We start from the raw sequence: 16,086 nt of genomic DNA on the forward strand, positions 1-16,086 counted from the left end.
GTGATGCCATTAAAGATTTTCATTCTGGGTTTCATAAAGAACCTATAATAGATGATCAGATGTTAAAATGACTTTTATTAGTCTGAGAAACATTCCTGTAATCTAATCTAACATTTTCCACTGTATAAAAAAAACTGAAAAGGTTTCATGAAGGATAAAGTCTACATTTACTTTATACTGTTTAAATAAGAGTGTTTCTCATACATCTGCTTGAAATCCATCTCAACAACTGTGAGTAAACAACTGTAATAAATCTGTGCACTGCAAAAAATGCTTTTCTAGCTTAGATTTTTTGTCTTCTTTCTAGTCCAAATATCTGAAAATTATTATATTAAGAAGCATTTTCTAGGCAATAAAAACATAATGTCTTGTTTTCAGAAATAATATGCCAATATTAAGTGAGTTTTTCCTTAAAACAAGCTACATAATCTGCCATTAGGATAAGCAAAATAATCTTGTTGTTCCTTTTGACATAAGATTATTTTGCTTACCTTTTTTGCTTTAAACTCACTTAATTTCGGCATATTATTTCTGAAAACAAGGCAATATAGTTTGCTTGTCTAGAAAATTCTTCTTGATTTGAGAATTTTAAGATATTTGGACAAGAAACAAGACAAAAAAATCCAAGAAAAGCTTTTTTTGCAGTGTGTAGCTTGATGAATAACTTCACACAAGCAGAATCTTACAGGAACTGTGAGAATTGTGACAGTGAGTTAAATTCCTCGTTCAGAATAAACGTCATGTGTTATCTATTTTAGCATTTTCTGAAATAATTCTTAATGAAAGCTCAGTTTAATAAACTGCCAAAATTTCCCATGAGGTTAAATTGCCATCTGTCTTTAGAGATTTCTACTATTTGCGAGTCATATTCCTGCTTTCAATATTCTCCTAATATTCCTTCAAGAAGTGACTGTTTAAAATAGGAGGAAACATTGTTCATGTACATTCGCCATGGCAACGGCATCATTGTTTAATTTATCAGATAATCTTATCAAATTTCTGATAGACTTTCTAAATGTCGTTGGACCGCAGAGGAGCGGATCTGACTAGTGTATGGTAAGTGTTGTGGTATGATTACATGCTGTCATAATTTTACATTTCATATGCATGTTTTGCTATCAGGTCGACAAGGGCATTTTGGTAAAACATCTCTGGCGGTTACTATGGCAACACCACGTTTTACTGGCTGCAGACCGCACTGAGCTGTAATGCTATAGCATTCCATCACAAAACACAGACACACACTTTGTCGTACAGACACACTGAACTGCACATTCTCAAACACAATGAGCCACTGAGCTACAATCCAAAGACAAAAAGACGAGCTGAATTCCAGAGACATACTGAACTGAACTAAGCCAAGATCTAATGAAGGCAGTGTAACTGATTGCATGATTGCATTTACTGTAAATAGATCATTCATCATACATCTGTATTCAGACAAACAAAATCACAAAACTTGTGTAATTCGATGTGTCTTTTAGCTGACAGCTATATATTTCGCTTTCAGTACATTTGAACTGTTTATATATCAAGTACTGAATGTCAGCTGTTGTACTTTTTACGTTATTCTCTCTTTCTCCTTGAAGAAATGTGTCCTATATTTTCTCTTTTTCTGCATTCACACATGATTGTGTAATCTCAAACAAATGTCCTCAGACTGATTGCCATGATGCTGAGTAGATTTATACACTTACAGGCCACTTTATTAGGTACACCTTATTAGTACCGGGTTGGACCCTCTTTTGCCTTCAGAACTGCTTTAATCATTTGTAGCATAGACTCAACAAGGTACTGGAAATATTCCTCAGAGATTTTGGTCCATATTGACATGATAGCATCACGTAGTTTCTGCAGATTTGTCAGCTGCACTTCCATGATGCGAATCTCCCGTTCCACCACAGCCCAAAGGTGCTCTATTAGATTGAGCACTGGGGACTGTGGAGGCCATTTGAGTGCAGTGAACTCAATGTCTTTTCAAGAAATCAGTCTGAGATGATTCACGCTTTATGACATGGTGCATTATCCTGCTGGATGTAGCCATCAGAAGATGGGTACACTGTGGTCATAAAGGGATGGACATGGTCAGCCACAATACTCAGGTAGGCTGTGGTGTTGACACGATGCTCAATTGGTTTGCGCCCACAGAACTGTCGCTCACTCTATATTTTCTCTTTTTCGGGCCATTCTCTTTAAACCCTAGAGATGGTTGTGAGTGAAAATCCCAGTAGATAAGCAGTTTCTGAAATACTCAGACCAGGCCGTCTGGCACAAACAAGCATGCCACGTTAAAAGTAACTTAAATCACCTTTCTTCCCCATTCTGATGCTTGGTTTGAACTGCAGCAGATTGTCTTGACCATGTCTGCATGCCTAAATGCATTAAGTTGCTGCCATGTGATTGGCTGATTAGAAATTTGCGTTACGGGCAGTTGGACAGGTGTACCTAATAATGTGGCCGGTGAGTGTATTAATCCATACAAATATGAATAAAAATGAGTAATTTTTCTTTTTTCTGTGGAGCACAATAATTACTTTAGAAAACTATTGTTTACATTTACAAAAAATAAAAAAATAACTTTTTGACAAAGATACTGGGTGACAAGTGATTCTTTGCATAATGTCAAAAATATGATGTCTAATCATTTCAATTTGTATTTTTTAAATAAAAATGTAATGCAAATTACATCTGCTGTGCGTACATTTATAGGTTGCTTAGCAAATCTTTTTAATAATCAAGTGTATTTTCTAGTCATGGTTCTAGTACTTTAAAAACTGTCCATGATATTTTGCTCTACACAAGTGTTCTGATGCCTACTTGACATGATGTCTGAAGAATCAAACGTCCTTCACACTGCATGTGCATGCTGTGGAGTGGCGTCTCTTATCAGCGTTGTAATAATTACCCATCTGTTTGTGTCAGGACACCATAACTCTCAGTGGGGTTAAAAAGTGCAGATCACAGTCAAATGGCATATGTTCACATATCCAGACTGGATTCTATAAATGCCCCACTGAAAGCATTGTGCACAGCTGTATCAGTGTCTGGGTTTGGAGCTGCTGCCCTGTGAACAAATATTAACAGAGGCTGGTAAAATTAGCTCATCGCTGACTGCTAGACCTTTCTATCTAATGTGCCTCAGCAAAGCCAGGTGTTCTCAAAAGCCTCATATTCTGTTCTTCTACTCCAAAAAATATATTTTACTGGCAAATATCAACATATTAATATATATTGCATTCCAGTGAAACAGCTAAAGTTCCCCATGTGGAAAACAACTCACATGAAAAAATAGTATAGTATAGTATAGTATGGTATGGTATGGTATGGTATAGTATAGTATAGTATAGTATAGTATAGTATAGTATAGTATAGTATAGTATAGTATAGTGTTTTTGAGCCATATAGGCTATATATTTTTTATATTTTTAGGCTATATTTTACTTTATCGTCATTCACATGTATGTATACACAGAACGGAATTTCATAGCATTGACTCTGCAGTTTCAATAAATTCATCTTTTGTAATGATTCTAGTTACTGTGGTACTACTATTAAAACAACTATATTAATAAACAAATTACCCAATTCTGTACGTTTTCTGTACAACAATTTCTATAAATTATACTACAATACACCACTGTTTACTGTAGTAAAAACAGTATACATCAGTTGCCTGTTTATTTCAGTTTATCTGTTCACGGCACAAATATAGTATTTACTATACATTAGTTGTTTTTTCCCCATGTAGGAACATATTTAACATAGCCTATAGAGCAGGGGTGCCCAAACCTTTGTAATATTTAAACTTATTTAAAATTAATATTTAAAATTAACTAGAAAACGTTGCTTTAAACTATTGACGAATGCAGTATCATTTTAACATTTTATAATTAACTTATGACAGTAAAACAATCTCATTTATAACACAAGTTCAATGCTGAAGCTTACTTTGATTTGACGCAGATGTCTTGCTGAAAGTGTTTACATCACTAAGGGCATTCTCCCTATCTTTTCAGTTGGGATGGCGTGCCAGATCAAACGTTACCAAGGGCCAGTTTTGGCCCGCGGGCCTACTTCGGGTATCTCTGCTACATAGCCTAATACCAGTGTATAATTCCGCAGATGAAGGCTAGAGATAGTCTGCAAGCACAAAAGGCCTAACATTACAAATTAAGCAGAAAAGTAAGTAGCATAGTTACATTTTAAAAACAAGGCACTGTTGTACTTTAACGTTAGTAATTATGCAACATTTTACTTCACAGTCCTGTTCCGCATTTAGCTAGACATTAAAATGCCCTATATAGTATAGTAAGGCCTCTTTACCTAAACTTAAGAACCTGACCTTAACCCATGAACAATATAACTTATAAACAGGGAATAAGTTTCTTGGGCAGATTTCTTAGGCAAGTACAAATGTAAAGACGTGTTTATGACAAGTAGCCTACTTTACGATGAAGTGCAGCCATATTCACGCAGCAAGGTGTTTTTTTTCTGCTAATGTCAACGAGTTAAGAGTTAATTGTTTACGTCTGTTTTGATGCCACCTTTGGCCGATGTCATTACCTGTAGATTTTCACCGCTCACTCGGATCCTGAACTTGACAAAGAGCTTTTTCCTCACGGACATATTTCAAGTTTGTATTCAGCTTCATCCCGCGCGCTCTTACTGTTTAAACAGTTTTGAACTGGTGAGCGATGAGCCGAATGAATCAGACTGAACCAACAATGTCATTCACTTCTTCAGATTCTAAATGAATGCGATTTAATAGGTGAATCACGGCATTTCCCTAATGATTTTCAATAATCGGATTGTTACTATAGGCTATTATCTAGTACTAATATCAAATCACAAATACTGCCTTTTTTCTACCAATTCTCTGCTCAGATGCAGTCCACCTTTTCACCATTAGGTGGCATTACAACTGTATTTTTTAGTTCAGCCTAAAAAACTCAGGACAGTAAGTGATGCAATATTTACAGTAAACACAAGGTGGTGATGTAAGCACATTTTTATTTAAAGAGTATATACACTTGACATTTACAGATCATTCATTTTAAAATTTCTTAAAATTTTACGTGGGGAAAAGTAATTAAACCAAGCTAAATATGTTTGTACACAACACCTATACAGTATCCTAAAATGCATATAATATTATATAATTTACATTTAAAACTGTTATGGCATGCAGCTTTCTATCATAATAAATCAGTCAATGTTAAAATATAGTTCTTTAATACTGCAAACTGCAGTGTTAATATTTGAGAATTATAGCAATCAGTATTGAAGGAAGCAGATCATATGGCTTATTTATACAGCAGAGAATGAAGTGCGGTAATATTCGTCGTGTGATTCAACAGGTAGTTCAGAAGGGATGTTTGACTGGATGAAGAGAGCATGTCATATCAATCAGAAGAGCTGGTACGAGAAGCAGGTGGAGTCTTGCTTCGAGGAGAACTCTGTGACTGAATACAAACATAGACACAAAAACAATTGTGCTGCCAATTAGGAAATATATGTGATTGGCAATGTTCAAATTATACATTGGTTTTGATGTGTATAGTAGGATATAAAAACAGTGGGTGTGAATAGAATCTCATTGTCAATAAAAAATATGCATTTTGTATGTGCACAGCCTCCCCACACAAGCTTTTACAATTATTTTTGCATTAATAAATCTGTCCACAAGGTGTCAACACTAAACTAAAGCTTAGAGGTACAAAAAAGGAATGCAAAACAATATTTAAAGTATAACAAACTGCAAAAACACGGTGAAAGATTGTGTTTTATCATATCTCTAATATGTCTATTTTGTACACTTTCAACAAACAACCTGATGACGGAAATTAAAAATACTGTGTAAATATTAAAGCAGTAAAATTTATTATATATACATTATGAGCTGGGAAATATAAGTAAAACATATCATGTATTTTATTTATATGTGCTGTTAATCATTTATGCAAACCAACATACATTTGATATATTTTATACATTAAATAAAACACTCACAAAGCTGAATTTAATCAAGGAAATGCACCAGTTCACAGCACTGTGCCACAGATGCTCTCTGAAGAGAATGCAAGAACATGGCTATATTTCAAAAGTTTAATTTGTAGTCAAATACTAGTAACTTTTTGTGAAAGAAAAAATTAAATATGGTTGTTAATTTTAGATAAAAGTTAACTTTTGGATTATTCTGGTATTTTTAAGTTCACTTTATTATTTAAGTTTATGAACATGAAAAAAGACGGCGGAAAAGAACATGCCAAGCAGCAGCTTTCATTCCTGCTCTGATAGCAGCAAAACTAAACTAAACATTGTGGGTATATGATCCTTTTTTGTCCTCAAACCAAATTACAATTATAGACTGCACAGTTTTTAAAAGGATAGTTCACCCCCAAAAAAGTGTACTCATCATTTTCTCACACATAAGTGGTTCTAAACTTTTATTTATTTTTTCTGTTGAACACAAAACAAATATACTGAAGAATCCTGGATATCAACAGCAATTAACATCCATTAAAGGAGCAAAAAAAGTCAACGACTGCAACATTACAACATTCTTCAATATATATAAACCTCTGCTTTTAACATAAAACAAAACTCAAACGGCTTTGAAACCAGTGGAGGGTGAGCAAATGATCACAGAATTAATAATTTTGGGTGAACTATCCCTTTAAATCTCATCTAGCAAACAGACTTTTATAATGTATAACTTCTTTAACTTCTATAATGTATAAGCACACATCGCATAATGTTTAAATGAGGTCAGTAGGTACAGAACAGCTGGTCTTTAGTGGCTGCTTAAACTCACCCAACCACATGAGCATCTACAACTCAAAAGCAATACAATCAAATGTGTTTTTGACTACACTACCTGACAAAAGTCTTGTCGCCTATCCAAGTTTTAGGAACAACAAATAAAAACTTGACTTCTAGTTGATCAATTGGTATCAAAAGTGGCTAATATGAAAGGCAAATGCCTCTAGATTACACTTATTTTACCAAAATAAAATATGATCATGCCTTTAATTAGTTTTTAATTATTTAATTAGGACAGTAAAGTCTGACTTTGCTTAGACAAAAGTCTTGTCACTTCACAGAAATAATGTACAGTATAGAATATAAAGTCATGGTGCAGTGCAAAAAGAATGAATATTGTGTATGACTCTCATGAGCTTGGAGGACTGCATCCATACATCTCTGCAATGACTCAAATCACTTACTAATAAAGTCATCTGGAATGGCCAAGAAAGCGCTCCTGCAGGACTCTCAGAGTTCATCAAGATTCTTTGTATTCATCTTTAATGTCTCCTCCTTCATCTTACCCCAGACATGCTCAATAATGTTCATTTCTGGTGACTTGGCTGGCCAATTCTGGAGCACTTTTACGTTCTTTGCTTTCAGAAAATTTGATGTGGAGGCTGAAGTATAAGAAGGAGCGCTATCCTGCTGAAGAATTTGCCCTCTCCTGTGGTTTGTAATGTAATGGGTAGAACAAATGTCTTGATACCTCAGGCTGATGATTTTGCTATCCACTCTGCAGATCTGTCACACACCACCATACCGAATGTAACACCAAACCATGATTTTTCCTTCACCAAACTTGACTGATTTCTGTCTCTTATAATAGGTTGTCTGCAATAGGTCTTCTGCATAATTTCTGATGATAAGAATGCAGTTCAACATATGGTTCATGAGAAAAATCGGCCTTCTGCCACTTTTCCAAATGATCAACTAAAATTCAAGTTATTATTTGTTTCTTTTACAACTATGATCGACGACAAGACTTTTGTCAGGAAGTGTATCTCTGAAAGTGGTTGAAAGCAAAAAAGCTCAAATAGTTTTATACCCTTTTTACAAATAAAAAACTCAGTACACTTGTGTGCTTAAAAAAATGATATGCAATGAGAAAGCATAAACATAAATAAGAAACAGTCATACCCTAGGCTGGCTCTTTGAGTAGTTGACATGTGCATAGATGAGCATTGCTATATCTTTGTGTCCGGCCTCCAGAGCTATAGACAGAGCAGTGCTTTCATCCTTCCAGTACACAGACACAAAACACACCAAGCAAAGCACAGACACAAAGGTCACAAACACATTTAAGCAAGAACACAAATCTAAATCCCAAATGACTAATTATTTCTGTCAGACAGTCATGTGGTTACTCACATTGTCAGTCAGTGTGGCATCACAGCCTGGCTGGGCCAGTAAGACTTTGACAATGTCAGCATGGCCGTGTTCACCAGCACACATGAGTGCAGATGAGCCCTCATCATCCTGGATGTTGACCTCTGCCCCAGAAGACAGCAGAGCCTGCACCATATCCAAACGCCCATGACTGACTGCTAGCATGAGAGCTGTCTGACCAGCCTGAGAAGAAAACAGTCCAGTAAACACGAAAAGTAAAAAAAAAGAAAAATCACAGATCCTCTTTAAATACTGGATGATCACGTGTCAATGTTCATACAAACAGGGACATAGCAACCCGAAGGATAAGGGGGAATACGTCTCCCTCACTTTTAGAGACAGACCATTTAGAAACAGGTGATTAATAACTATATGAACGTAAACTTTTGGATCTCATACAGCTGTCCCCCACACTTTTAAAATATCCGCTACACCCCTGCATACACACATGCAAAAAGGGTCAGGTACCTGGCTGGCCTTGGCATTAACGTCACCTCTGCTGAAAAGGTCTTGTACCACCATCATGTCTTCTTTAGTTTCCACTGCAGCCAGGGAGGCTAGCATTATGGGAGTATAGCCGGCCTTATTCTGATGATCAATATTACACACACCTGTATGAGAATAAATTATTAATCAATTCATAAAATACTTGATAGTTTTTCCATTGATCCAAATCTGATCCAAATTTGCAAGATATCGACACTAGATTACCAACATTCTAAGACATTCCATGACCACAAAAGCAATGATATAAGATAGGACAGACATAAACAGGAGTAGCACACAGATCTGATTCAACCCAAGTGTCTGTTGCTGTCAGTAATACTGTGAAATATTAGTGCAACGCATTCAATCTAAATATATTTTAAAAACTTATTATTGCAATAGAAAGATGAATTTATCACCCATGAACTCAGTCTTCAGCCACGAAAATCATAAGTCAATTTAATATATTGATTTAGAGCTCAGAAAAAAATTCTTTTTCAAAGTTAAAATGACTAATAGTTTAATGGAAATGATGATAATATTTATAATAAATTGCAAGAAATCGTGATAAATTTAACAGCATTCATAACATATATATATATATATATATATATATATATATATATATATATATATATATATATATATATATATATATATATATATATATATATATATATATATATATATATATATATATATATATTTAAGTTTAATCTTGTGTGCAATTTTATGGATTGACCTCAAACTATATATTAATACAATTCAGTGTACCTGCAGCAAGCAGAACCTTTACTACACTGAAATTAGAGTGAGACACGCTGTAGTGCAGGGCGGTGTTGCCATTTTGGTCAGCCATGTTGGCCACATAGCAGAGGACGTCTGGCGAGACTTGGCAGCAGGCGAAGAGGAAGTCTTCCACGATCTGTGGGCAAACCCTCTTTTGACTGGACACACAGAACCACTCCTGTTGCACTGTGCCCAGACAGGAGCGCTTTCACAAAACAAACAGACAAAATGCAGAAAAATTAGACAAAAGAAAGTTGAGTAGAGAAACCACAGACACTTTTTAGACTTACAATTCCAAGAATAAAACCAAATAAACAAACGCAGGAGTCACAAGCGGACTTGAATGACTTTTAACACAAAAACAAAATACAGCAACACTATAATTTCAAACTTCCCCAAATCCCACAGAGGACCGAACAAACTGATCTATATTGCAGTGGGTAATTATGGGATGAGGATAAGAGAGGGTAAACATAGTGCACATCAACAACTTCCCTGCAGTTTTTCAGACTGTAAAATACAGCTCCACAATGCATCAATTTATGTTTGGTTTGCACATTTTTTGTTGGTAAGTTAAATATTTCTGAACTTTAAGAATTCATTCCCATAAGATTCTTTATTTTTTTCATACTATAGACCTGACATGGTTCAACACATTCTGAACATGTTATGTGTTTGACGAAGCGACTAAACAACTAGAAGCCACAAACAATGTGGGTGAAATGACTAATTATTCAGAAAAGTCAATACAATAAAAATGAGCTGTAATCGAAAGAATAAGAGTATAGATTTTACATCTCAGATCTTCGTTATGGTTCTGTAACTCACATGTTCTCTATTGGATATGGTTTTGCTGCCATTGAGGTGAACCTCGAGAGTTTGGCACACAGAAAGCATCTTCTCACTGAATCTATACCTATGCAGTAGAAAACAAGACACAATTTAATATTGGCTGAGCTGTTTCATCTTGCAGTCATGAAACAAATCTTGTTATATACATGAACCTTTCTTTTCTCTTAAGAATCTTCACTTTAATTTTGGCGCTCTCTTCTTTCTCCCTCTTTTTCTTCTCTTCATCCTCAGGATCACCACTCTCAGAAATGGGGACCACAATACCTCTGTGTATGTATGGACAATGCAAAAATGTGTATTAATAAAATAAAAAGCACATGCATTGCACAAGCCAGTGCTATGATAAACCGCTCTAATTCAGCAAGGTACTGTTCTTCTACTAGTAGCCACTGACATTCAAATAGGACAACAACAAAAAAACTACAGAGAACAATGACCTCCAGTTTCTTTATATATATATATATATATATATATATATATATATATATATATATATATATATATATATATATATATATATATATATATATATACACATACATACATACATACATACATACATACATACATACATACATACCATACATACACACATACATATATATATATATATATATATATATATATATATATATATATATATATATATATATATATATAATATAATTATTGAATGTTTTATTATTGAATATTGAATTGTTAAATATTTCCATCATTCTGAGCTTTGAGTTTATTGTACTAGATATGATTAAATAATGAAATACTTTATTTACCCAACTGCTGCACTTTTAGTCTTCATACTATCCGAGGACATCAGATTGGTGCTTTTCCTTTTCATGATAGATCTGGCACAGCGGTCATCAATGGACGAGCCTGAAAAGGCCGCATATTTCAATATTGCATTTCTTAAAATAAGTTCAAGCTTAAAATTCATACTTAAGTTAGAAATAAATCTGCATATAGTTGATGTTCATCTCCCTTTACTTGCAATAATATACACTGAAAATACAACATTTACTGGTTCTTTTTATGAAAAAAGGTTTAAAGCCAACTGAATGATTCGCCCCTTTTGACATCACCTAAGCATGCACACACAAGCACCTGCTGAAGGCTCTTTTTATTCTGTATTAAGGACTCATGAAACAGGCATTACAGCATTTCAGAAACCATGAGGTTTGCAGTGTGAGTGGTATTCATTCCTCTGCCTGCCACATACCAGAGGACATGAGAGCATTCCACATAAGCCAACAACAACCCAAATATTCTAAGTGTAGGGCTCATTCAGCCAAAAGACAAACCAGAGGGAGCTATTTTCACCGCCTGTACAAATTCCACAGCAAAGGGACTGCTCTGAAAAAAAGCCTTCTCTATTCGGCTTCTTTTTGTATCCTTTGTCGGGTGGGGTCATTTCTACATGGATGCTTTACTAACTTTGCTAACTTTCCTTTTCTTTGTTAACTGACTTGAGATGCCTTTGACGTGTAAAAATATACCATGAAGAGCAGTGGACATCTGCAACTGCATTTGATTCTTCGGTTTAATGCCTGAAGCCTCATGTGATGCCTGGCTGTGCTCAGTAACTGGCGATAAGAAAGAGAATCAAAGCAAGTAATTAGCTGAAAGCATCTAAAAAGACAGACATGCAAATATACACAACATTACCTCCAATTTGTTCATCTAAGTAGAACTGGGATTGGAGAATGAGGTCAGGTTTTGACCCAGTGTGACTGTCTGTTAACAGGTCCTGCTGTTCTTTAAGTAATTTCTGCATGCGATCTATGTAATGATCAAGACCAGGCTCGTTCTGCACAAACATCTGACCCTCTGGGTCACGTATCCTACCGTCTCCCACTTCTACACCGATGCTACGCGTTTTGACTGGATCCGGGAGACGCGATGGGCCACAAGCAATGTTCCGTGTATGAAGTCCGATGAGGATATTCTCATTTATATTTGCCATCCCAACACCAATGTCACGTGTCTTTACATTTGGGACATTAGGAGAACTTGTGCACCCTTCTAGGTATGCAGTGGTTCCAACAGTTCGCATTTGAACAGCAGCCACTCTGTCACAAATCTTTCCATCCCCAATTGCCAGAGATCTGGTGACTGTGTTAGCGGTGTTGGTGTGTCTTTCTCTGGTGAGTGTGTGCTTTGTGTTGGTGCTGGCTTCGGAGACCCAGTCCTGCAAAGTACTGGTGCTGCGTGAGATAGTGCAAAAGGCTGTGCTGGTACGCTGCGACACAGTCTGAGGAATTGCCATTACACCCAAGTCAGCACTTCTGATGGGGTCAGTGATAGTTCCTTGGGAAACAAAGGATTTGATTGGTCTGAGGTCCGCATTGACTATATAGTCACCACAGCCCACCGTTCGATAGGAAATGTTCCTCCTGTTCTTCATTGTCTCTAAAGTAATTGTGGTGGCATCAAACATGCATACTTTTGTCCCAACACCTTGACTCTGTGTTTTTGCACACTTGCCTCCAACACATTGATCTTTTCGCTCTACTCTTCTTCGTACTTCCCAATCTACCATAGGAGTATCTGCGCCAGACGAGACAACCTTCACCTCGGGTTTGCAGGAGACTCCAACAGAAATCCTTCCTAATTCTTCCCTAACAGCCAAATTCAAAAGATTAGTGTGATTTTGAGACCCTGTCTGAGTTGCAGTGCATTTGACCAAAGGTTGTGCAGTGGAACTCTTGTCGGTACGGTTTCTCGCTTCTGCTTCACGAAGCTCACTCCTCATCCGACCCATTTCTGACTTAAGCATTGCTTCTTTTAGCTCAGCCTCCAGTATCTGAACATGGTTGGTTAAATTCTGTATGGTCTGCTGTTGCAACTCTTCTTTGTCAGATACCACCCCTAGCATAGTCTCAGTAACGCTGACAGCAACTGACCGAGTCTCAAGTTTTGCACCAATGGTAACATCCTTACAAAAGGCTTCATCAATGCCCCTGTCAACTGCAACAGACTCTAGATCCCTTATCTTGAAGGCTGAAGATTCAAGACGTGCATCCTGGATCTTCCTTTCAAGCAGTTGCATTTCAACACTGAGCTGTTGGAAATCTGTCAATGTAGACATGGTGTTCTGCTCCCAACCCTCCACAGGTGGTTTGTTGATATATTCTTTGTCTATGTTAGAGTCTGATTTTTGATCTTGATCTTGGCTCTTGACCAAGGCAGCCAGTTGTCTCTTTTCTTCTTGCAAAACAGAGATCTTGACCTGTAGTAGAGGTATGGCCTTTACTTGCTCCTCCAAATCCTTTAACCTTTGTAAAGCAGTTGCCATCTGATCCCTGACCATCTGCAGATGGAGCGGGCTCACACCACTAGCTGGAGATGCCCGGCCAGAGCTCGAGGGGCTGATTTTAAGGGCGCTGCCCAATAGCAAGGTGCGTTCTCTGGGCTGGTCTAGAACTGTCATCTTAGCACCTTGATTTAGGGCACTCCAGCTTGTGTATGGAGACAAGGTACCACTAGATCCCAGACCACCAAAACTGGCCAGTCTACGCCGTGGCTGTGGCTCGGGAGGTGCTTGCTGCAACGAGCCTTTCTCATGTTCCAAACGTCTGCATGTTTCCATCAAAGTCTTTTCCACTACAGGGTTGGATTTGGCTGGGGTAGGTGGTTGTGTGGTTGGTGTGGGCTTTCCTTCCACATTCCTCTGACAGGTGATTAGGTCTTGCGGGACCTCAGCTCTTTGACTGGAAGTTTTAAGTTTGGAATGGGGAAGTGGTGGTCTTCTGCTGTTGACAGAAGAAGATGAAGAGGTTTTCTTGGCTTCATCACTGCTCACTGAGGACAGTGACTCTGAGGAAATCCAGTGCGTGGGGTTTATGGGCTGTTGTGGCTCGGAGGCAGCATTTGCCACCCCAGGCCGTTTGTTGAAATGCAATCGCCGAATGGTGTCACTTCGTTCAATATCATCCACATACTTAACAAAGTCTAAGTCGAGCTGGTACCCATATGGTGTATTAACGCTGAATGGGCTTCTCTGGAAAGTGTCAGAAGTGATCTCACTCCAATCTGTTTAAACAATGAAGACAAAATGACTTTGACAGATGAAAAAAAAATCCTATTTGTATTGTGAAACTGTTCAATAATGAGAAAGGAAATACAGTTCAAAGCTAAAAACATGAAATGAGTGAGGAAATGACTAACATGCCTAAAAAATGGTATAAAATAGAAATGGAAAAAAACTGAATAAATCTGAGACTTACAAAAAGAAAAATACAAAACACATTTCAGAATTAAGAATGAAAGTAGAACATCCAGTACATGCATATAAAAACTTTATATTCAGAGTATCTTTTCAAATGTCTCTGATTTCTGTACAAAATATGCATTCCTTCAGGAGAAACTACAACTAAAGAGGAGATATTTATACATTGTCTTACCTGCAGTTTTGAATTTTCACAGAATATAATGTTGCAGCTTTCATAAATATCTAGTTAAGTTCAAATGTTCTCTTTCTTCTCTCTGTCCCTGCATTACTCCGTCTGTTCTTCTCCAACAGGAGGCCTTCAGCTTCTTATTTTGTGTTTCTCTCCTCCCACTGCTTTTTTTAAATTCCCTTCCTCTTTCATCACTCTGGCAAAACTTTTCTGTCAAAAAGTAATAAAAAAGCTAAACTAACACTGCCTTTAAGCTGAAAAAAATAAAAACTACCTAACATAAACCTGCTCTTACAATATTAAGAAATAGATTGCAATTTAAAAAACAAACACTTGCTTACCTTGTTGATTAAGGTGGAAGTGCGTTTCTTGAGTCATGACAGCTGCTGACTGACAACACCACAGATAAAATTTCTCCCTTCTCAGCTGTAAATACACTGGGGAAACAATTACAGACAAGAATATAAAATCAGAGCCCATTAGACACTTTGACAATTATATTGAACTAAATCGTTTTAAAATTGAACAGACTGAATCTGAAAAATTACTGTGGTTTTCCATGGAACTGTGCATATTGCTAAACAAACTGATGAATTTAACCCAGTTAATGATAATCAGTTCTACTCCTTTGCCAGTTTATTTATATAAGTCACTCTGATCCACTATTTTATGTATAACCTGCTTTAGTGCATAAAGCTATGTATTTGGTTATTTGTGGTTAACACAGATAAAGGTAAAGTTTGCAACTCTTCAGTCATCAATTTCATTAAATGAATATATTCATATACTGCCCCCTACTGGAGAAATATAAGAAGCCTTGTGTAGATCTGCGACACATCACCTCAAATATAAGATAGAGGATGGAAGACAAACAAATTATAAGGAAATCATTCAACATCCTTTAGCATTTGAATGAACATGTCTGAAAGCCTCTGATGAATATAGAATATACACTCACTGGCTACTTTATTAGATAGACCTTACTAGCATCAAGTTGAACCCCCTTTTGCCTTCAGAACTGCTTTAAGCCTTTGTGGCATAGATTCAAAAAGGTACTGGAAATATTACTCAGAGATTTTGGTCTATATTGACATAATAGCAGATTAGTTTCTGCAGATTTGTCAGCTGCACATCCATAATATGAATTTCCCATTCCACCACATCCCAAAGGTGCTCTATTGAATTGAGATCTGGCAACTGTTGAGGCCGTTTGAGTACAGTAAACTCATAGTCATGTTCAAGAAATCAGTATGAGATGATCCATGCTTTATGAAATAGTGCGTTATCCTGCTGGAAGTAGTCATCAGAAGATGGGTACACTGTGGTGATAAAGGGATGGACATGGTCAGCAACAATACTCAGTGGTGTA

The 16,086-nt window shown here is 36.6% G+C and overlaps 1 protein-coding gene across 1 annotated transcript; it reads right to left on the reverse strand.

Annotated features, from left to right (window-relative positions):
* Positions 1–5,056: 5,056 nt before the first annotated feature.
* kank1b (KN motif and ankyrin repeat domains 1b) lies at positions 5,057–14,346 on the reverse strand. Its single transcript, XM_056458031.1, has 10 exons — positions 11,983–14,346; positions 11,814–11,900; positions 11,094–11,193; positions 10,473–10,586; positions 10,297–10,384; positions 9,454–9,673; positions 8,662–8,804; positions 8,176–8,376; positions 7,945–8,043; positions 5,057–5,462 (listed from the first exon to the last, which is right to left on the reverse strand). The coding sequence occupies exons 1-10, from the start codon at positions 13,904–13,906 to the stop codon at positions 5,403–5,405; spliced, it is 3,036 nt and encodes a 1,011-aa protein (XP_056314006.1). The 5' UTR covers positions 13,907–14,346; the 3' UTR covers positions 5,057–5,402.
* Positions 14,347–16,086: the final 1,740 nt, after the last annotated feature.

The sequence above is a fragment of the Danio aesculapii genome, chromosome 5 (genome assembly GCF_903798145.1).
Source record: "Danio aesculapii chromosome 5, fDanAes4.1, whole genome shotgun sequence".
Lineage (NCBI taxonomy): Eukaryota > Metazoa > Chordata > Actinopteri > Cypriniformes > Danionidae > Danio > Danio aesculapii.

Bases quoted from the DNA above. Each gene is read 5' to 3' on its own strand.
- kank1b (XM_056458031.1), bottom strand. From the start codon at position 13,906: ATGGAAACATGCAGACGTTTGGAACATGAGAAAGGCTCGTTGCAGCAA. The intron at 10,587-11,093 runs GTAAATAAAGTA...ATACATACACAG, and splicing joins ACTAAAAGTGCAGCAGTTGG to AGGTATTGTGGTCCCCATTT. The intron at 8,044-8,175 runs GTGAGTAACCAC...GTGTACTGGAAG, and splicing joins ATGCCACACTGACTGACAAT to GATGAAAGCACTGCTCTGTC.